This window comes from Mercurialis annua, linkage group LG6 (assembly GCF_937616625.2).
Source record: "Mercurialis annua linkage group LG6, ddMerAnnu1.2, whole genome shotgun sequence".
Classification (NCBI taxonomy): Eukaryota; Viridiplantae; Streptophyta; class Magnoliopsida; order Malpighiales; family Euphorbiaceae; genus Mercurialis; species Mercurialis annua.
Genome location: NC_065575.1, coordinates 38,681,645 through 38,703,774, shown reverse-complemented (window position 1 = coordinate 38,703,774; position 22,130 = coordinate 38,681,645). Strand labels below are relative to the sequence as shown.

Sequence of the window (22,130 nt, the reverse complement as noted above, 5' to 3'; positions counted from 1 at the left end):
CCTAAAGTTGAGGGGCCATGGGTGATTATTAGCCCCTCTCTTTCAATAATAAAAGAACATTTTGTAATTTTGTAAGAAATAAGGGTAAAATTATAAAAGAGAATCCAAAACACGGTTCAATGTACAATATTTTGGGTTCATCTTTATACTAGTTATATAGATATGGACAAAAAAATATAAAAATCCATACTTGATATTTTGTAATTTAATAAGAAACAAGGGTAAAATTGTACCAAACAAAAAAAACACTATTCAATGTATAATGTTTTGGATTCATCTTTATACTAGTCATGCACCTTTAATTTATAACACTAAATGATTGGAGAATTTTCAGGTAAAAGAATAAAATGATGCATATGACAACATCAAACCACTACAAAATCAAACCAAACTAAATAATCAAAATGACCCGATAAATTAAAAATGTAAAAATTTGGGTTAATTTTTTGATGAAACAAAATAAAAAAAAAAGAACGAATTGAACCGACATATTGAGATTGTCTTAATTTTTAAAATTATTTTATAACCGAATCTCGACTTCAAGTAATTGCAAAATCAAAATGGCAAAGTACAGAAAGGGGAAAAAAGATCAAAAATAACAAATGGTTGAAATATAGGATATAATTAACCTATAGGAGAAACTGTTAATTTCAAAATCATATCTATTTGGATCTTGAATTCAATTGTTTCCTAATTAGCTATAAATATTTATATTTGAACTTGAATTAGGAGTTATCAAAAAGTCCACCCAAAAAGAATTTCAAGTTTGATCACCTTTGGAACAGAACTTTTACTCGAGACACAGCTAAAATGACATCTCTGATTCTATCCCAGCATCCAATATAATCTATGAGCTATCATGGAAAATCATCATCTCCAGAACCAGATGCGCCACTACGTAAATACAGATTAGAAGTGAGTATGGTCCGTACATTGTTATCAATCACTACTGAATTCATTGCTCCAGCGAAAATGTCATGATTTTCCTGGTCGCTGCGCCCTACATATTCTACGTGTACTACCACAAAAAAAAAACAACTAATCACGACGAAATCCAAGGGGCACTAGCTATTTTTGCAAAATTATCTCGGTCAGTGTTAACGCGTCTGTTCATAGAATCCACATCCGACTGCAGCCTGGCGATCACATTTTCCTTGGTTTTCATCTCCGACTTAAACGTCGCGAGCTCTTTCTGTAACTCGGTTATCTTCTTTTCGATATCATTTATCTTTGAAAACAATTGTCCCCTCTCATCGGTATGCTCTCGTATCTGTCTTTCAATTTCTGTTGACTGGTTTAGAAGCTCCTCTTTCCCATCCTTAATTGACAGCAAATCTTTCACACGGTTTCTCAGAATGGCAACATCAAATCCATGCTTCTCTAAATCAACAAGACTTTCCAAAATACTCGTCAAAATGCTCTCGGAACCATCAAATTGCAATGAGGTTATCTTCTCAAACAAACTGGCGAATGTGACCATTATGCCAATGGCCGATCCTTCACGATACTCCTCTTTACAATCAGCTAAAGGACGAAAATGAGGTTTTTGTGGTATCATTTGAAAGATTTCCATAGATTCAATGGTATTCCATACCAATGATCTCTTTACGAAAGGCACACACTCATTTTCATCTGGTATCTTTACGCCTTGGGCCTTTTTCACACAAGGTACCGTTGCCATATCAACATTTCTTCCATTTGTCTCATCCAGTCCACTAGAATTCCTTCCAGAAACTGAGTAGAAAACAAATAGTCAAACAAGTATCTTTAGTACAGAGTACAGTGCAACTTTCTCAAGCAACCTACCTAACTCATCAGCAGACGCAGAGGAGTGCATCCCATCGATCCACATTGATAAAGGTTGATCATCATCAAGCAGAGTCTTTGATGCAGGTTTAATTGCCATATCTGTTGTGAAGCAATCTGTCCTGGAAACTCTAGCTGCTTCCTCCGTAAATGCAGTCTCAGGAACTATAAGTTATAAACTGAGCTTCAGTTCTTAAAAAATTCAATGTCTAGAAACAAATAGAAACTTAGAAATTCTTCAGTGGCAATTGCAGAATTAACATAACCATTCGAATTTCTCCATGAGTTCTATGTCATTAAGAGGATCTAAGATTACGTATAAATTCAGAAAATTACAGATATTTATTTGCAAACATTAAGAGATTAAAAATATTCATTACTTGATATCAGATTTATTATAAACTTACATTTTACCTCTTTTTGAGATATTGGATATAATCTTTGTGCCAAGATGCCAACTACCACTCAAGCACAAACCAAACCACAACTTACTTTGAGGTTAACAATTTTCAAAATTCAAGGTCATAATGTAATTTTATCTCCTAGCTAGTCTTAAGTGATTCCTGGTATTGATAAAAATAATTTCTTATAGGAAAGCCAAAATAAATTTTAAAATCTAAATGTCTTGTACCTGTAGACTTCACTGTTTTCTGTAAGGGAAGTTCAACTTCATTAGCTGGTTGAGCTCTTACAATTGTTTCATTAGCAACATTTTGAATTCCATTGTCTTCTGTACCTACAATTGGTTTATGTTTTTGTGTATCTCAAAACATATATGAGCACTTGACTAATGCTTGTGATTTGAATTTTACCGGCTTCTGTGCCCAATTGGCTTAATGTTACTAGTTTTCGTGGTCTTCCTCTCTTTCTTCGTTGACTGCTTCCTCCACGTTTATACTGATGAAGTATCTACAGAAGAAACAACAATTATAGAAAGATAAAACAATTATTATCAAGATAAGAACAAAATATACGTGAAGTAACAGCTATATAAGATAAGCCAGTTGTGTAAAAAGTAAGGTAGAACAAAATCAGGGGAATACACACCTAATCAAATTGAAAAATGAACATATAAGTAGCAGATAACAAGGTATTGAGACCTTTGAAAAACAATTGTACAGTTGGTTATTTGGAATCTTGAAACAAAATATGCTGATATTAACTAAAGCATCAATGGATGACCCATACAGTATAATCTCTATACCTAAAAATATTTGATAAATTGACACATTTACTAACTAAATTTTTTTTTGATGTTCAGACTTGACTAACAAAATAAATAAACCTTTGATAAATTAAAAGAAAAAATAGGACTTGCAGTTGCGGTTGTTAAATTTATCGAGGTTGAAATGTAAAATATCTCTTGATGATTGCCGTTTTCTGAAAAGTTACAATTGCATAATAACCTCTGTAAATTAAAAATATCTTGTAATTAGTAAATTAATAAGTCTTGTGGTTATTATTTTATAGAGATTGCTCTGTAATTGTCTCTTGACGATTCCGAGTTTCCTCAAAGTTGCTCTGATTTTTCATCATCAAATTCCATTAATCCACAACCATGTCCTTAAGACTGTGCTAAATAGTAAGTACTCTCTCTTTTCAAATCTTTGTACAATAACAATGGCTAAAGGAGATAATGGCACAATCCAATGAACTGGCAAATTTAGCATAAATGAACAATGGTTGAAATAGGGATACCACTCATGGTCAATATTCATAATTAACAAACATCAGAACTGACATAGAGTGCCAAAAACCTAGACTATGACACAAAATGTAATACCCATTAACTAAAATAATTCCAAAAGCTAAACAAATTTCTCTTTATACTCTTCAAAATCTCTCAGTATGTTCAATTTTGATATTCCTTCAAATAAAATCCCTGATATAAGACGTACGAAAATTATATCTGCTTACCGTATTTGTGCCACCTGCTGAATCACTCAAGTTTCTTTGTTCCCTTATAAGCTTCAGTGTCTCATCACCATGAACCGGAGTTCCAGTAGCTTCTAATGATAAGTCAAGAGGGACATTAGCTTCATCCTCATTCTTTTCACCCTCATTTGCATCCATGCAAGTAGCAGATTCTACTGCATTACAAAAACTATTTCAAACAACTTCCTTTAAAAAAGCGTAAGGCATTGCAACACATTCTAATTATTCAAGAGCAGTCTGTGCAACAGCTGTACCTGAAACCTTTGGACTTCGAAATGGTGATTTAGTATGTCTCCCTTTCATTGTGACAATGTCCAATGTTTGGGATTTTACTTCAGCAGTTTTCTGCAGTCTAGTCTTCTGCATGGATAAGGAACATGTGATTATAAAAACAGAGGGGGATAAGAGATTATTTGATACAGAAAACATGGTCACTGCTCACTGGACAAACAAAAATGTCAGATGAGCATATATTCATTTCAAAAGATAAATAAATGAATTAGCTACCCTTGCGACCAAAAAAACTGGTACAGACTTGAATGTCAACAAGAAAATTTCTGCTTTCGTTAAATGTCAACAAGAAAATAACAATTGAATAAAAACAATATGCATCAAATTCAATATACTCCTATTGATTTTAAAAGGCAATGAAGAAATTTGTTGCAATTAGAATTTCGTAACAAATATAACATCAAGCAATCATACGAATTTATTGAACCAATTGCGATTTGTTAAATTATGAGCTACTAAAATAATTATAACTAATAATTATAAGATCTTATCAGTGAAAGTAATGTTAAAACTCCTTCATCAACAATCTGATTGGTATAAGATACATCCTTTACAACAAATACTATTTTGACGCTCAATTATCTTTTATGTGACTTCACGAGTATTGATATAGAGATAAATACTACTCCCTCCATAGAAAAAGTAGTCACTTTGGTGTTCCATAAAGAAAAAGGTTGCAACGTTTAATGTTAGTTGGAGACAAAATTATTAATATACTTTCATCATTTTATTATATGAGCATTAAATATAGTGACTGTATAATAATTCACTTTTAAAAAAATTAAAAGGGTATTGTAGGAATAGTTTTACAAATTTAACCATCATTAATAAATTTCTTAATTCTTGAGAAAATGTAACTTTTTCTGTTTTATGGGACGGAGGAGAGAGTATATTTTTTGGCATGTCAAATGCCAAAAGTAGGAAAAAGAAAAAGTAGATGAACATTTTGATTTAAGATTCAAAAGTTACAACTCCAATTAATCAAATGCAGTATCAATCATCAAAAATTTATATAATGCATGTTATACACGAGATTTTACAATTGTGAAAGTTAATATATATATATATATATATATATATATATATATATATATATATATATATAATAATGTCAGAGGGTTTACAAACAATCCTTGATTGCTTTATCAGTTACAAATATATATAATGATGACATAAGAGACACAAGTAAGCAACAACTATATAAACCGGCATGTTAGAACATTAGTTATATTCAAGATTAATAAATTTCCATAATAACAAGTTCAAACAAGAAGGAAAAAAACCTAACCTAGAGCACAAAAATCACGAAACTGTCACTATACCAAATAACCATATCCCAAAACCAAAACCACAAATGCAAAAGCAAACTGCAAACTGCAAACAAAAATATTATATGTTAAAACTTGGTTCACATGCTGTCCAACACCAACTTAAGAGTCCAATGAAGAAAAAAACAGAACCACAAAAAGATTTGAAAAAAAGAAAAGAGAGATGTAAAGGGATAGAAGCATACCTCAGGTAGCTCTTTAATACGAATGAGACTGCTATTAGACAGAGAAACAAGCTGCAAACATTGAGTTTCTCTAATAAGCATCAGCAACGAAATGAGTATAAAGAAAAATGGTAGAAATGAAGCAGCTAAAGGCTTAAGTGTAGAGAAACATTCACATGATTTATAAATAGGACTCGTTTAAATCAATAGCTTTTACTTACCAGTTACCGCATGCGTTTATTCTACGTTTAGTTCAATTACTACTGGACAATAATAAGAAGTCTTCATTTGCCTACAGTATTTTCCTAAGTCATCCAAACTTAATGTAATTTACTCTAAATAATTTCATACTTGTACTAGAGATACATAAATAGATAGAAACCAGAGCTAATTCATTTAGAAGAACTATTTCTGACTCTGTCAAACAGAACCAAAATCACTACATTTACAGGCAAGCTGATTTCTTTAGTTAAGGCAGTGAATAGTCGTAAAATATACAAATCTAGACATTCAACATAAAGCTAAAACATGGACCCATATTCTGTTCCTGTCCTAAAATTGCAAGAGGAGCTAACAAAAACTTACTGATTACACTAACATGTTTCTTAAGCTCAAACTGGGCTAAGTCCAATTAGAAACATTGAAATTTTGCATAGGGTGCATAGCAACTGTTATCATGCATACGATTCGCAATTCGAATCTTACAATTCCATTCGATTCACCTCCAAATCGATTTGAATCTCTGAGTGAATTGCAAATTAAACCAAATCGGTGCCAAAACTACCGAATCTACAGTGAATCGTAATGAATCTACAATTCGTGCGATACCACGATTCATTAAATTAGACAAAAACTATCAAAAATAGGAAAGAATAAGATAAAAAATAATTATTCAAATAATGTCTTTCCATATATCATAAATTAAAAGAGAAATGAAGAAGAGTATAATAAATGGGAAAAAAATTGAGAAACATAAATAGGAAAAATTTGAAAGTGACTTATCACTAACCTTCTTAATTTAAAATAGCCTAGAGCGTTAATTTATAATTTAGAACAGAATATAATAAAAACACTGGAGAAGCAAATAGTTAGTTTGTTGAACACTTTTGCTAAAATTATTCTAATTTTATTTGTTAAGCTTTTTATGTGTTAAATATTGCATAGTTCAAATTTTAAAAATATATAAAATTTATATATAATTTATGCAAGTATATATTTTTTAAATAATATTAAAAATATAAATTGAATCTTATGATTCGATTCGAATCCCGATTCTCGATTCACTAATCAAGCATTTTGATTCTTGATTCGAATCTCAATTTGACAACTATAGTAGATATTAACTGATGCTTCCGAGAAAAAGTTTGACTCACTTTTTTCTTTCCTGCAGGAGTAGTGCTCTCAGATTTAGCAGCAACCAGTGAGCTAACAATGGGTTTTTTGGAGAATCTGGCCCTATTACCACTGGTTATTTGACTTGCTATTCCACGAAGAGTTTCTATATCTGGTCTTTTATTTGGCATTTTCACTGAAGCTGATAATGGGACATCTAAAGCATCTTCTTCTGGTAATTTTATGGAGTAACTTGGATGCACACCGGTACCACTAGGAGCTGCCAGCTTAATCTTCTTGCTTGGAGGCAAGGTATTAGATGGTGTCTTTTCATTGCAACGAGTAGACTGCTCCAACATATCCCTTACAGTTGCAGAACAAGGTGTTTTTTCTTCAGTCTTAGCCTCTGCAGTACCTGAACTTTCTTGTTCTATGGACAAGCCAGAACTAAAACTGCAGCCATTGAGAACACCGAACTGTTTCTGATCATCATGAGAAGCAGGCGTTATTTCCTGAAAAAAAAAACTGTTGTCTAAGCTTCCAAATGATGAGCGGAAACTCCAAAATTTTAGCCTTCCTAATGTACATGCTGATAAACTCTTAAAATAGCAAGAAGCCAAAACATCCGGTAGAAAAGATGGCAGAATAATCATAAACGCCACTTTGTCATTCTCCAAACAATTTACCACATTCCAAATGCTAAGTTAATCAAATAAAAAACAGCCGAAATCAATGCTGGAGAACGACCAAAAACATCGAGAGATACGTATTACCAGAGGATTAGAGGTAAGAATGGAGCAATAGGAAAAAAAAAAGCACAATCATCAGAGAATACAGTCGGTTCTGCTTTTAAGGCCTCGTTATGCAGCTCTGGACCTGTATTTTCACATCTTCCTATTTTTTTGTGAATTTATACATTATAAACCAAAATATGAAAGGCATTACCATTTTTTATTCAGTGCAATATATGCCTAGCGATAAGATAATATTCAAATTACCAAGCAAACTAGGCAATGTTCCGATTAACAAGCAAAAGCTGGCAACCCATTATATGTCACAAGTAATTGAAGCAGGCAGACATGTGGCAGTGAGAGGGATCAAAACCTAACAGTCACAAAAAGATTATCATCATTTGATCTAGAAGCTATGACAGATTCATATTCCTTGGATACCATACAAAAATCAACACAATAAACAAGGTGAAAATTGAAGCATTAAAACAAGAAACAGACAGTGTAAATTCTAAATCGTTAATCGCAAGGAAAAAATTTAACTGAAGAAGATACAATCTACAGAGAGGTGGACCCAGCCTTATAGGCTGAGGTGGCGTCCGGCCCCTCAAATTTTTTGAAGAGGAAGAATTAGTTCTTCAACTTTTAAACATTTTTAAAAATTATGGCTATTATACTTTAGATTTTGTACAATCGCCCCTACAAAATTTTTTTGGTACCAATCAGTCATCCCATACTAAAATTTCTAATTCTGCCCCTGAATCTACACATATTCACCACCTCATTTCATGACTATCAAAAACAATACTCCCTCCATCCCAATAGAGTTGTCCACTTTGCCTTTATCACACAGTTTAAGAAAAGTAATTATTGTTTATGGGTTTTGTAAATATTTCCTTACTTTTGTTGTCATATCCCTATTTAATATAGGGTCCACATGCAATTTACTTTCAATTTACTCATTAGTGGATTTTAAATAGGGATAATATAGGAAAAATGAGTGTTGAAGTGGACAAGAGTTTTGGGACAAAAGTATTTCTCAAAGTGGACAACTCTACTGGGACGGAGAGAGTCAGAGAGTATTAGAGACCCAAAACAGAAATGCAATTGTCTTTTCTATTGCAATCCAGAAGCAAAAATAACGCCTCACAAGTACCATAAAAAGCTCATTGAGCATGAAAAACAATAATAAAATTCCAAAAAAGCAAGCCGTGGTGGAATTATACCTTGTATTTACACCTCCATTGGCCATCAATCCATTCTGCATGAGGTCTTAATTTTATATGACTAAGTGCTTTCTCCGTATTTATATGTTTAAAATAGACATTGTACCTCCTTCCAGCAAGAAGTTTAGTTATTAATCCATTTTGCCAACAAGAGTCATACATCGCATCCACCTTGTCAAGCAGTTCAAATTTTCTGTCTTCATAATGAGGAGGAGCAGGCTGAATATGAAGGGAATCCACATTAAGTCTGGTGGCAGCCTCATCGCTATTCCCTGAACTTTGATACTTCACCAAGAAAGTGTTGTCTCCATTTTCCTTTATGACGACTGCAGGGAACCAAGCATCGCGAGCATTTTGTTTGTCAATATTCACCTCTACTGCTGTGCCTGAGCTAAATAGTGATTCCGCCGGCGCCACTTGCTTTAAAAATCAAATAGTAAAACCAAATTATTCATATGGTATGCAAATTGGTGATACTACATATAGCTTTAACTCTGTTTTACAAAATAGAAAGAGCAAAAAGAAGTACATCAACACCATATACAACACATTACAAGTAGTTGGAAAATAAAAGTGGAATTTAACATACAAATAATGACCCAAGATAAATCATGTGATTAACACTTGTATAACTAGAAAATGCAACAAAAGCCTTTAGTTAGACTATAGCAGCACAGATACTCCTATCTCTCTCAATACCCTCTCTATCAAAACTTGATTTTTGTTTATGGAGGGGGTGGTTTTCAGCCCAAAACTTGATTCACATGATTTTTGTCTATATTACTTTTATTAGTTTATCTTCAATAAAATTGCTTTGTCATGGAGCTTTCCTATTTCAGTGTCTTTTTTGGTTGTTTTATGGTGCTTTGTCTTTGTAAATGCAGTTTCTTGGTCTGTTCGAGCCTCTTTTCCGCGTTGCTTCACACTTACATGTTGCCGATTCTTATGAATCAAGGTTATCTTGCTCAAACAGTAAAGTAAACAAACAGTTCGTATATGCACTATCACATACAATTATACCCGCTACAATTTTGAGATAATATAAATCTATTTGCTATCAAAAAAAAAAAAAGACTACAGCAGCATAATAAAACATAATTCAAAACATGCAAAAATAGATAACATTAACAAAATTAAAAAAACACCCACATCAACATTTCAAAGAACAATATTAAAAAAACATAAACAATAAGAAATGAAAACAAAAATTAAAACAAAAAAACACCTGTTTTTCAGCTGAAACCCAACTGCCATCAATCCAATCACAATGAGGCCTTAAACTCTGAGCTTCAAACTCAAACACATCAGGCGGATTATCAAAATAAACTCTATACCTACACCCACCATCCAAAACCTTCCGTACAATACCAGTCCACCACCCATCTCTATACCCAGCATCAACCACGTCGCCGATGTCGAACACAGCCCGGCTCTCACCACCAGGAGGAGGTAACGGCCTTATATAAGCCACATCGACAAGCTCCGACAATGGAGTAGACCCGTCTTCATTAACCAATGTTTTGTACTGTACCTTCAATTTTTTTCTCTTTTTAGAAATGGGTTCGACAATTGTGGCCTCGTACCATGCCCCTCTGAACCCTTCTTCGTCGCTGCTTACTTCAATTTGCTGCCCTTTGATGAAATTGATGTGCTGCTGGGGATTTGATTCTGTGCGCATTTTGAATTTGATTTTGAATTTCATTCACTGGAGTGTGTTCTAGAAAACCCTAGTGAGGGTTTTTGTGTAAAGATATTTTTGATTTTATTTTATGGGTGAAAATGGATAATTTTTTTCCTTTTTTTGGCGTGAGTTTGTTGTGTTAATTTTTTTTGGCGGGCTAATTTTTGCAGAAGAGGATCGAAATTTGTAGTGCTTTTAAATGATGTTTTTTCGGACTGGAGTTGCCTTTACAGGTTAAGATTAAACATTAATGGGATAATTTTAGATCGGGTGGCAGTTTATAATTAAATGGCAAATGGTCAAAAAGATCTTAATAAAATAATAGTCAAACAATGGGATTGGTGATGATAATGAGCTTTCATTTGATGAGGCATAATGTAATTGTGATGCCCCCATATCTTAGTTAAGTGTTTTTTTTCGGTGTGTGACGTATGTTTCGTCGACTTTTCGATGAATATGTGTAGTTTTTTGACGTGTTTGTCGATACTAGTTTCGCATTACGTGCTACCTATTTTAATTAGGATTTTAATTATAATAGTGATTAATTAAATAATTAATTAGTTAATGACTATAAAACCTTTATTTAGTAGTAAACTGAAAAGGATTATTCAGCAAATTTGCCTGTCCCTCCATCCGTGCTTTTATATATAGTATAGATAGATGTGAAGCTTGTCGGGAAATTTTATTGTTTAGATGGATTATAAATTTGATGTGTTTTGCTATTGTCATGTGATTTTTTGATTTTTTTGTTTTTTGAGATATGAATTCTTGATGTTTTGAAGTGGATTACAGGTTATATTGAAGTTTGGTATTGATTCAGACGTTTTGCCGTACAATTTTATTGAAAAAAATTGCATTTGAAGTGTTGCTTGTTGTGGACGATCGTCCGTTTAAATAAACGATCGCCCAAAGTGTAATTTTTTTTTTTGCAAGAGTCCCAAAGTGTAAATTTGGGACTAGAATGGTGAACAATTTGTCTACGGTCTTGGACGATCGTTGGTCCTAGTTTTCCTGTGAAAATATTGAAAACAGGCTAAAAATGTCATATTTTTTTTCATTTTGTACCATTTTCTCACTCTAACCTCGTTTTCTCTTACTAAAAATTCTTTAATCTTCAAACTAAAATCATGAAATGTATTAAAACACATTACCAAACTAAATAATAAAGAAACAATTGCATGCATTAAAGATTTAAGAAGAACATTTAAATTTTCTTTAAGTTGGTTTTAGTTCGACAAAACGACGTCCTCGATCTAATATTTCGGCCGGATTGCCTCATTTTTAGAGGAACCTCCTAAAAGTATTTATGGTAAATCTACGAATTTGTAATTATATAACAGGTTCACTTATCTGTTCAATATAAATTTTTATTAAACATCATATTCGCTTATGGAGGGAGGGAGGCATGTGAGTGTTATTGCCTCCTCTAAATATTCAAAATTGTTGAATTAGCATCAAAAATTTAATAATTTATAACTTAACTCTCAAACTTTTAAGATCGCCAATTTCATATATTATAATTTGGTTCTTTTTATGTTGAAATTCTAGCTCTGTAATTCATTATATTGTCATTCTTACTGATAAATCACTGCCGTCTGGTCCGGTCAACTGAACCTGAAAAGATAAGAACGAAGAGCAGAACGTTAGCGGAAATACCGGTGGGGGACACTAGCAAATCGCTCTGACGGTCTAATAAGTATTTGAGGAAGAAAAGGAAGAAGAGAAGAGAAAAGAGAGAGAGTATAAAATAGGAAAGAATTACCTTTTAGGGTTTGTCCATAAGGTGGTTTATATAGTTTTATTTGGTACAGTTTTACCACAATAGATTATAGCTCTTTTTTGGTCCCCACAGAATCGGTTATCTGAGGTGACGCCTTTTTATTGCATCTCGTTTATCGAGTAAAGTGCGACGCATAGAACCATCAATGTGTCAGATTCTGTTAGAGTTTATTAGGAGAAAGGTTTAGCTCGATTGAGAGACAGGATGTCGAGCTCTGATTCGCCTGTGACCGATGTGTCTCGCACCGAGGTGATCATGTTTTGATCCGGCCTTTTATATAATCTCCATTTTAGCAGGTCAGTCACAGTAAATATCTTATGCCGGGTCCCCATGTTTGCTTGACCTGATGAGGTCATATGTGGGTGAGGCTGTTTTACCGCCTTTATATTACTGGTCCCGTTATCACTTACTAAGTTTGAATTCATTTATATCATTATTATGAAATTACATATTCTAATATGCCTGAATACTAATAAAATACAGGATTTCATCTTTCGATGAGAAAAAGAACCAATAATCCACAATATCAAGTGGACTTTTTGATTTTTTTTAGCAGAAACACCAAAAGTTTATTAATTCCTTTATTTATATTTATTGATTATATAAAATAACTAATTGATGGAAAACCAAATCATTTCATAAAAGAAAATGGAAATATTACACTACAGCCCCTACTACCGGTCCAACATGACACGCGCCCACCATCAGCTTCCAGCATATTATTATTCGAAATTTACACATTCGCCCCATAAACTTTCCAAAATCATCAATACAGCCCTCTCTCTAAAACTAGTCAATTTCTCAAAATCCAGAAAATCCACAACCCATACAATCAACAAATTCTAAATTTCTAATAACCATGGCGTCGCTAGCATCCACGACGCTATCCAAGATTCCACAGTACTTCCCCAAAATTCCGGCAAGCACTCATCAGCAGTATCCAACATCCGTAACCCTGAAAGTCTCCGGCACAAGGGTAGTATTGTCCAAAACAGCAATAAAAGCAACGAGCCAAAACACCGCCACTGGTTCCCAGTCTCCAGGACTATACTCAGCCCAGACGTTTGAGCTGACTCCTGAAAACGTGGATTTGGTTCTTGAGGATGTTCGGCCGTACTTAATTGCCGACGGCGGGAACGTTGACGTTGTTTCCGTTGAAGACGGTGTCGTTTCCCTCCAACTCCAAGGTTATTATTATAACAGACTTTTCAATTATGGAATTATAAGGGTATAAATGCAAGATTTTCATGTTTGAAAAGTTTAAATTATATGTTTTACAAATCAAATTTTGCTATGATTTTACTGTTTGCTGAAATTCAACTGTAATTCACTCCAAAGGTAGCATTTTTATTTATAAATGTAACAGAGTTTATGATACTTACAGGAGCATGTGGTAGCTGCCCTAGCTCAACAACTACTATGAAAATGGGGATTGAAAGAGTACTTAAGGAAAAATTTGGGGATGCAGTTAAAGATATTCGCCAAGTTTACGATGAAGAAGTGAAGGAGACAACTCCCGAGGTAAATAAATTTCTCTAACTGTGATTAACTGATTTCATTAGCTGTATTTTGTTTTGATTATGTTAGCAATTTTTGATGTTGTGCAATTCAACTGCCTGCAGGCTGTGAATCGGCATCTTGATATACTGAGACCGGCCATAAAGAACTATGGTGGGAGTGTAGAAGTAACATCTGTTGAAAATGGGGAATGTCTTGTGAAATATACAGGTCCGGAGTCTATTGGTTCTGGAGTCAAAGCGGCTATTAAGGAGAAGTTTCCGGATATCACGAATGTTGTGTTTGTCGACTAGGTCAGGCTTTACATTCGATTTTTAAAACTGATTAATGTTTATGAACTAGTCAGAATGTCATGCTGTGTTTACCATTCTATTCTTGTGTTTTTACCTTTTTTGTAAATTTTTCGATATACTGTATCTGTCGTTTATATTCGAACACGAGCCTATCAAGCTCCACGCCTGCAACTTGAAATAAGAGTGTGTACTTGTTCTTGCACCTTTTCGTGGATTTTCACACGTGGGTTCTGCTTGACATTGTTATATTAATATATTTGTTGAATTCAAATTTAAGTTTTGCCGCAATAGGGATAATACTTGATTCTGTTTAATCAATATGGCTGGCTATAGAACAAAGACGCCCAAGTTCTTCTTGCAAGCAAGATTGGTCAACATTTTTGCAAGCATTTAGATTTAGGCAAGGAGATGAGGCAAAATATGTTATTAAACTGGTGATCTAATTGCACACTTCTCACTTGTTCAAAAGTCAGTACATTTCATAGTCCTTTAGCTTGAAATGTTATGAGACCTAGTATTCCCTTTCCTAATAACCAAAAGAATGCTAATTCCCAACATATTGTCTAGGTTGATTCATCTCTGGCAGCTGCGACTGATTGTAACCAGCGTGCTAAACTGATCAGGAACGGCGTGTAGACAAAGTAGCAAGTTAATGTCCAAGTGACTAATCCCTGCATAAAACAGAAATTGTCTATTTATTCAGAACACTATTGATTCTAAGCTATGACTGTTTTTGTTTGGTATCATAATCAATTACCTGACCGAAGATTTCAATGTTCGCTTGTGGATAATACCAAAGGTGGAAGAACCTGAAAACGGCCAAATGTGTCAAATGAATAAATAAGCATGTCATGTTTGATAGCTTTGGTGGGAGCAAACTTACTTCATAATGGGAATTTCAGCCAACGGGCAAACGACGCCGATAATGGATGCTAAGGTGAAGCCTAGGCGTGTCCTGTCGAGGAACAACCATATGAATTCTGCCGCGGCGAACAATATGTAAGCCTCAATGTTGTCTGGTATTCCAGCTTTATACATCTCAGCACTCAATTCTATGAACAACAAAAGGGTTCTGTATCAAAGAATAAGGTAAATATTAGCAATCGCCTTTAGTTACTGTGTTGTAGACTAATTTTCTTGTAGCAAGGAGGTAGATTAAATACTTACGCCAGTGAAATAGCGACTTTTTCTGGGTTTTCTTCAGGAATCTTAGAAGAGTTCCTTTCATCCAAGAAGAGTTGCAGCAACCCAACAGAGGAATAGAACAATCCAAGCAAAGGAGGAACCTATATCCAACAGTAAAGATACAAAAGAACAGGTCAACTGAATCATCTTGAATCGAACAGTAAGTGAATAAAAAGCAAGAAAAAGATTTCCATTATACCCATATGTTTGTATGAAGAGGACCGATGTCAATCGAGCCATTTTGATATTCTACAAGATTAACCCTTGAATGTAGACCATCAATGAGAGGACCCAAGAAGAATCCTGAGCAGAAAAGAGAAACAGAAACAAATGGCCAAGTGTTTCTTGGACTTTCATTGCCCTGCTCTCTTAAACTACAATATGGTTTCGTTATAAAGCGTTTTGGGTTCCGATTAGAGGGACGGAGGTTGGGAATGAAACGGGGAAGATGCAGGCTTAGCATATTCTATTCTTAGGATTTCCATTGCTGATAGTTATTATTTTGTTGTATTAATATTGTCATTATAGAAATAAAAATAAATTATTAATTGTCATGTATATCGATCATGTGTAATCATAGAATGTATCTGAAAAATGTGTGGTTGGTGTTGATTGTTGGCTTCAAATTTCTGTAGTTCCTATCTCTTTGTTTGTAGTGAACTTGCGAAAAAAAATTGACCTATCAATTATATGAGAGGAAATATATGTTTTCTTTTTTAAAATTAAGTTGTAAAACAAATTTAAATGTATTTTTTTGAAAAAGATGTGAAACCAAAATACATTCCCAGTGGGATCATTCTTCTATGCTATGGTAAATAAAAGGTTATTTGCATACTAAATCACAACGTTTAACTTTTGCAGTGATTTAATCTCATTTTTTAAAATATTTTATTGTACATCTTAATTTTGCGCGCTGTTGCACTAAAATTATTTTTCACCAAATATAAAGCTATAAAATGTGAAAAACCGTGCCGTTTTGTGTAAAACGACGTTCACGAAATAGAAATATGCTACAAAATGTCGAAAACTAAAAAGTTGGATGCGTCATGCAACGTTTTAAAAAATAAAATTAAAAAGATATTAAAGTGAGACCTTCGGATTTAATATGCAAATAAACCTAAATTAAACCATTAGTTTCTAGCTAGCAAGAAAATGTGAATTTTTTCATGCAGTCTTACCGACAATATTGTAAGTCTCTCAGTCTTTAGCTATCTTTAGATAGCTCGTTACTCATGAGCACGCAAGTCAATTTGTATTCAAAGCTGCTGTATGAAATATTCCTTGTAATTTAGAGAGAGAATTCATGTTCTTTAGTAAGAGTTATAACTTTGAAAGAAAACACATACATGTTTACGGTAGAATGTATTTTGCGATAAAATCAACTTCCAAAAAGGGGCCGGAAACAATATCTTATACAGCCGCTCGCTCTAAAGTATTTGATAATTTACATTTCAGGATTAGATGCATCCACATAATGTGACAATTACTTGATAACAAATGCCTAAAGCTTCCAAATAAAAATCATTTGTACAAAACCAAAGCCTTGTGCTCTATGTGAACACTGGCGAAAAAGATTTTACAGATTTTACAATCTTGCAGCTGCGGTGTATGGTTACCTTACAGTTATTCAGGTAGCAACCAAATCCCAGCACGACTTCTGATTGGTTATAAATAGCACGACTTCTGATCAGTTATAAATAGCACGAACAGCTAACTAGCTTGCCAGTCAAGAAATTTGGTGAATTGGACGAGAATATATGGATCCTAGGAGAACAATTCAGTGGTAATATTTCATTTTCCCCATTGTTTTGCTTCCTTCAATCCTTTTAAATCATAGGTCAGTAGCTTTTAGTTTTCTCGGCCTTTTATGAGCTGGAGATGATGGCGCATCGGATCCCCTTCCAGCTCCAGGTCCCTTAAGGTAGTAAATTATGTACGGCTAATTAGTCTCACAGTACTTATAGAAAATAGATATGTTAGAAGTTAGACAAAAAAGACAAAATTGTATCTACCTTCCGTTTCGGGTCCTTTCTACCAGGCCTTTCCCCTAATATCCCAAATTAACAGGATTATAAAGTTAACTTCATAATTAACAAAAATAAGGAACGGCCAAATGGCTACAAAAAGTAAGCAACTTATGTAGTTACCTCCAAAACTCATTGTGTCTGGAATAAATGTACGATCCTGATCACGCTGTAAACGCTGTGATTGATGTACATACACAAAGTAAATAATAGTTACTAAATATATGCATTTTTTCCCATGATCATAAGTAAACAAAACAGAACTGCAACAAAATTCCAAAAGATCAGATAGATCAGTAACCTTAGGTGTCCCTGGCATTTCAGAATATGAACCTTCACGAAAAGATGAACCTTCTGCCTCTTTATACTGCAACTGATAAATAGGCAATAAAATTTGGATGTCAGAAAGTATTAATGCAGAACTCATCATTTAAAATAATCACATCAATATACCTTAAATCTTAAAGGAAAAGTATACACAAGCACATATTTGTATATGAAAATTATTTTTCTATTTTCAACGATTAATTATGTGGCAGATGAAAACCTTAACAAAAAAAAAATCCAAAAGATGAACATCAGGGATATGCAAACCTGTTTTTGAAGATTCAGCAAAGTTAATATCTCCTTTCTTAATTCAAGGTGCTCTGCACAAACAGCTTTGGTTGGCACCCTTGGTTTCAAATTAACCTGCAAAATGACAACTATGTACCTTATAACCATATTCTCAATGTATATATGAAAGAATAGATGCCACCAAGATTAGCTTTAACTTTTGGCCTCATGAAAAAATCAAGCACTACAAAACAAATATAACAAGGGAAAAATCATTGAAATTGCAGGGAGTACAGACCCCAAGATCTTGTAATGTTTGTTCAACTCGCTTGATTGTCCGAAGCCCTGCTGATGAACTAGCAGCTTGCACCATTTGCTCAAGTGCATACGTTCTCAAGTATACTCGAAGCTGACAATTTCATTAAATTAGTCAATATACAATTGAATATATAAACATAATCAATAAGCAGTAGGTGTCTCTTTTTAAAGGTTCACATGGATCCAAACTTGTTAGCAAAGCTATTAAAATAAAATCCTAGCAAGAAAAACAAGAACTACAATTTGTTCTTTCTTCTTCTCCCTCCATAAGAAAATTCCTTCAAAGTATTGGGTGAGATTGGGAGAAGATTAAAAAATAAAGAGAGGAGCATGAGAAGGAAGGAGCAGCAAAAGAGTAAAAAACAAAGTCATATACCATCCGTAGAGAAGCTAAAGTAGAAGCATTTTCTGCCATCACTGAAGCTGAAGTTCCAACTGCTGCAGAGGCAAGCTGAACATTGGATGAAGGCGATGGGGTATCATCAAGATTAGTAGCAACCTCGGCCATTTCTTGTGCATTTGATGCTACAGGCAATTGAGTTTCTTCAACACCCTAGAAAAGGAAAAAAAGACAAAGATAATGACCAACATGATAAAAACAAAGAGAGCATGCATCATATAAATAAAGAATATCCTGACATGATTTTTTAAATTAAAGCAAAGTAGCCATATTATGGACTCATAAACTACACTTCTCTATTGATTTCTTTTTCATTTAAAAACAGAGGACCTGAATTAAACCAAAGAGCACCGAGGGAGTTCCAACCCATGCGTAGATATATAAATTTGTAAAATACTTGCAAGGACCTAAATAAGAATCATTTCATCTTGTACCAAAATTTCACATCAGATTTCTCCTTTTTTCTATCAACAAAAATAAAATTGAGCACCCCTACTCCTTGTGGATGCCTTAACTATTACATTTTCAGTATCATGACTAACCTTTGCAGCAATGCGTGTCTCGGTGATTCTTTTAGCCTCAGCAAGGACCTATAGAATGGAAATATGAGAATGCAAACAAATACATATTGCATATGTAACTGAAGACTCCATTCGCAGATCCTTCAAAAATACAGAGTGACCAGTTATGACCAGTAACAAAGTAAATTACGGACCTCAACATCTTTTCGCTCTTGGTGTTTTGTTTGTGAAAGGTACATGGACAATGCACGTTTCCGCTCTGTCTCTTGTGCAAAGTTGTATGGTTCCTACATGAAGCAATATAGATCAAATCCTTACGAATAGAATAGATTAATATAGAAAACTCCTAATTAGGTAATTGATTAAAATCAACAAGTATAAAATAAAGCCAAAGCATTCAACGGCTAACATCATAACAATGCAGCTCAACAATCATGCACAAATTCCAATTACAGTGCTACCATACCTTGACAAGAGGGTGTCCTGAGACATCCCCAGGAGATGAAGCTCTAGCGATTAAAATAGCTCGACAAACTAGAAACAATAAAAAATTGAAATCGTAAAAAAACATGACTATTTAAGAATCAAAAAAGATAAACAAATAGAAAGATAAAATATACCACTGTAGTAACGATCCTTCAATTCCTCCATAGTACGAGATGATGGAAATCTGTCAGCTATAACAGCAAAGCGAAGATCAAACCTTTCACACACCTCAAATAATTGATCTGTCTCTTCCTTGGTCCACATCTAAGAAGACAAAGCATAGAAAACTTAATTCAACAAAGCACTTTATACTAAACCAACATGCTAAAAAAGGCAGCATTGCAATTATCAAAAATTAAAAAAACTTGCAACCATGAGATGATACCTACAGGATCAGTCAAATACTTCTCATACTCTTCTTGCGTATACTTGACGACATCAACTGACTGCGAAATTTAAGAAAAAACAGAACATTCATTTCACTTAATAACTAACATTATAAAATCCAACTGCGGCATAATGCATACTTTTACACACCTTATTATACTTGGCAAATGAATAATCACCCGTTGGCGGTACACCATTCACAACTCTAACCTACAAACCATAAAACAGACAAACTTTCTGAACAATCCAACTAACAAACAATACATTCAGTCATGAATAATCAAATTTACCCAATGGTAGAGCTGTAAATTATCTTTACGAGCCGAACTAGTAAAAGGAAGCCACTGCCACGTAATCTGTACACAATTATACATAACTTGGTCATTAATTCATATACTTAAAACATAAACGTAAGCTGAAATGAACACTACATTTCAAATTTTAACAGTGAAATTACCTTCTCGTCCGACGGCGGTCGTTTCTTCAGCTGATTAGTATCAATTGCAGGCATAAGAGGTGCCAATCCACCAGTAAGCGCGTAAACCTCACGCGAAATGCCATCAGGTTTTCTCTGCGAGTCTTTTTTAGGTTGTGATTTTTTCTCTTGCGTTATTGATAATGGAGTCTTGGGCACTCCGGCAAGAAGGTCCTTTGATAGCTCCATAGTGAAAAAAAATTAGGGTTTTGATCTTACTCCCGACTGGTAAGTGATGCTTCAATTAGGGTTTGTCATGTTTCTAATATGATTTTCAAGCATTTGATTGATGAATTTTCGTTTTGATAGATCAAAATTCGAAGAAATCGGGGATTATTTTGGTTGTGTAATTAGGGTTTTTTTCGAGCGCGAAACTTTCAAGAAGTGTAACCAGATGCCTTTGCGTCACCGGCGGGTGACAGACAACTTTCCCTCGGGTAATAATAACTGGGTTGAACCATAATTGTTACGGACTACCGGCTGCAATATCGTCATGATTATGGGCTTCATCAGCCCATATAAATAGCCCAAGAAGCGGCCCAACTTTTCTTTCTTAAAACTTGATTCATCTTGACGCTCAAATCCCCACTACTGATCTTTTGTTTACAAACTTTATCATAACAATTAGTATTAATTTATTATGAGTAGCTCTCTGCTTTGCTAAAGGTATGACAATGTACCTGACTCCAACGTCCATCATTGAATTGCCTCGGCCGTCGGGAGTTCTCCTCGTCGGGGGAGTGACTACTCGGTCGCCAATTCTAGATATGAACCGAACTGTCTTACAATGCTTGAAACGCGACTTTTCTCACTTTTATGTAGAAGTTTATTATTATGTGCATGGATTTTGATTTTTAATTTGGTGCTACCCTGCTTAAGCTTTTCATAAATTACTTATTTGCATATTATATCTTTTCTTGACCTTGTAAGGCAATTGCTTGGCCTTGTTGTATGGCTGCTCCTCCATCAACTCATCATCTCCTTTTCTGTCTATCCCTCCTGGGCTGTATTGCTATTTGGGTATTGATTTAGATTTTAGATTGTTCGCTGAAACTAAATTGAAGGGTTCCTGTATTTTTTTTGGTTGAAATTCAAAAGAAACAAATGCAAAAACAAAGAAAAACATATAACTCTAAGAAATTTGTTGGTTTTGACGGATTTGTGTCTACGCGGCTTAGGAAATTTCAATTTTGTGCCTGTTTAAAATGTAATTCCATATTAGATTGAGAAAACGTGTAAAGTTGGTGAATTTTTATGACATTAGCCCTTAAAAATATCATTATATTAATTAAATATGTGTACCACACCTAAAATAAAAATAGATAAATTAAGCATATAATTCTAAATGAATTGTAACAAATAAGTTCGCAAACATACATAACTTAAATTTGGAAGGTTGCAAGAAACCTATTTAAAAAATTATATGCAACTAATACATTTTACACTTCACCGTCTTTGTATGATCATATGTATTAGCTTATTTATATTTTTATGTAATTTTTAATTGTTATATTCCGACGATACATATAATAAAAGAAAATTACATGCAACATAATAATTGATATAATAATTCAAATGACAAAATTTCACATAACCATTTTATACCAAAAATCGACATTGATAGTTTATAAGAAAGTCTACTCAACAAGTCTATATATAAGACAAGTCAATCTATTACTATAGTATGTTAAATT

The 22,130-nt window shown here is 33.8% G+C and overlaps 4 protein-coding genes across 8 annotated transcripts; 1 reads left to right on the top strand and 3 right to left on the bottom strand.

Moving 5' to 3' along the window:
- Positions 1-873: 873 nt before the first annotated feature.
- LOC126686552 (DUF724 domain-containing protein 6) lies at positions 874-10,741 on the bottom strand. Of its 4 annotated transcripts, none has more exons than XM_050380664.2 (10): positions 10,039-10,741; positions 8,814-9,233; positions 6,898-7,368; positions 5,546-5,596; positions 3,996-4,101; positions 3,724-3,893; positions 2,619-2,715; positions 2,438-2,542; positions 1,807-1,971; positions 874-1,734 (listed from the first exon to the last, which is right to left on the bottom strand). In XM_050380664.2, exons 1-10 carry the CDS (start codon positions 10,513-10,515, stop codon positions 1,043-1,045), a joined length of 2,754 nt encoding a protein of 917 aa, XP_050236621.1. In that variant the 5' UTR covers positions 10,516-10,741; the 3' UTR covers positions 874-1,042. The 4 variants fall into 4 exon arrangements, with proteins under 4 accessions (XP_050236621.1, XP_050236619.1, XP_050236624.1 ...); XM_050380662.1 differs by having other exon boundaries at positions 3,724-3,896; positions 10,039-10,740; XM_050380667.1 differs by having other exon boundaries at positions 2,438-2,536; positions 3,724-3,896; positions 10,039-10,740.
- Positions 10,742-13,026: 2,285 nt separating this feature from the next.
- LOC126686416 (nifU-like protein 1, chloroplastic) lies at positions 13,027-15,882 on the top strand. Of its 2 annotated transcripts, XR_007643958.2 has the most exons (5): positions 13,027-13,461; positions 13,659-13,795; positions 13,897-14,085; positions 14,653-15,174; positions 15,290-15,882. XR_007643958.2 is itself a non-coding variant. In XM_050380454.2 (3 exons), the coding sequence occupies exons 1-3, from the start codon at positions 13,134-13,136 to the stop codon at positions 14,083-14,085; spliced, it is 654 nt and encodes a 217-aa protein (XP_050236411.1). In that variant the 5' UTR covers positions 13,028-13,133; the 3' UTR covers positions 14,086-14,287. The 2 variants fall into 2 exon arrangements, 1 of the variants encoding a protein (XP_050236411.1); XM_050380454.2 differs by lacking the exons at positions 14,653-15,174; positions 15,290-15,882 and having other exon boundaries at positions 13,028-13,461; positions 13,897-14,287.
- Positions 14,435-15,733, bottom strand: LOC126686415 (uncharacterized). The gene is made up of 5 exons (XM_050380452.1): positions 15,470-15,733; positions 15,253-15,371; positions 14,969-15,157; positions 14,843-14,894; positions 14,435-14,756 (listed from the first exon to the last, which is right to left on the bottom strand). The coding sequence occupies exons 1-5, from the start codon at positions 15,731-15,733 to the stop codon at positions 14,649-14,651; spliced, it is 732 nt and encodes a 243-aa protein (XP_050236409.1). The 3' UTR covers positions 14,435-14,648.
- A 737-nt stretch (positions 15,883-16,619) lies between the features above and the next one.
- Positions 16,620-20,859, bottom strand: LOC126686414 (SWR1-complex protein 4). Its single transcript, XM_050380451.2, has 15 exons — positions 20,419-20,859; positions 20,252-20,317; positions 20,112-20,171; positions 19,964-20,020; positions 19,709-19,838; positions 19,555-19,622; positions 19,283-19,375; positions 19,110-19,157; positions 18,544-18,720; positions 18,148-18,258; positions 17,889-17,984; positions 17,596-17,667; positions 17,418-17,472; positions 17,283-17,317; positions 16,620-17,185 (listed from the first exon to the last, which is right to left on the bottom strand). Exons 1-15 carry the CDS (start codon positions 20,623-20,625, stop codon positions 17,102-17,104), a joined length of 1,359 nt encoding a protein of 452 aa, XP_050236408.1. The 5' UTR covers positions 20,626-20,859; the 3' UTR covers positions 16,620-17,101.
- Positions 20,860-22,130: the final 1,271 nt, after the last annotated feature.

Excerpts from the sequence above, each read along its gene's own strand:
- LOC126686552 (XM_050380662.1), bottom strand. The coding sequence starts at position 10,515 with ATGAAATTCAAAATCAAATTCAAAATGCGCACAGAATCAAATCCCCAG. Across the intron at positions 7,369-8,813 it reads AATGGAGGTGTAAATACAAG|GAAATAACGCCTGCTTCTCA; the intron begins GTATAATTCCAC and ends TTTTTTTTTCAG. Across the intron at positions 2,716-3,723 it reads CAGCAGGTGGCACAAATACG|ATACTTCATCAGTATAAACG; the intron begins GTAAGCAGATAT and ends TTTCTTCTGTAG.
- LOC126686415 (XM_050380452.1), bottom strand. The coding sequence starts at position 15,733 with ATGCTAAGCCTGCATCTTCCCCGTTTCATTCCCAACCTCCGTCCCTCT. Across the intron at positions 15,158-15,252 it reads AAAGTCGCTATTTCACTGGC|AACCCTTTTGTTGTTCATAG; the intron begins GTAAGTATTTAA and ends TCTTTGATACAG. Across the intron at positions 14,757-14,842 it reads ACATTGAAATCTTCGGTCAG|GGATTAGTCACTTGGACATT; the intron begins GTAATTGATTAT and ends TGTTTTATGCAG.
- LOC126686414 (XM_050380451.2), bottom strand. The coding sequence starts at position 20,625 with ATGGAGCTATCAAAGGACCTTCTTGCCGGAGTGCCCAAGACTCCATTA. Across the intron at positions 20,318-20,418 it reads GACCGCCGTCGGACGAGAAG|ATTACGTGGCAGTGGCTTCC; the intron begins GTAATTTCACTG and ends AATTGTGTACAG. Across the intron at positions 19,623-19,708 it reads GAAGGATCGTTACTACAGTG|TTTGTCGAGCTATTTTAATC; the intron begins GTATATTTTATC and ends TATTGTTTCTAG.
- LOC126686416 (XM_050380454.2), top strand. The coding sequence starts at position 13,134 with ATGGCGTCGCTAGCATCCACGACGCTATCCAAGATTCCACAGTACTTC. Across the intron at positions 13,462-13,658 it reads CGTTTCCCTCCAACTCCAAG|GAGCATGTGGTAGCTGCCCT; the intron begins GTTATTATTATA and ends TGATACTTACAG. Across the intron at positions 13,796-13,896 it reads TGAAGGAGACAACTCCCGAG|GCTGTGAATCGGCATCTTGA; the intron begins GTAAATAAATTT and ends AACTGCCTGCAG.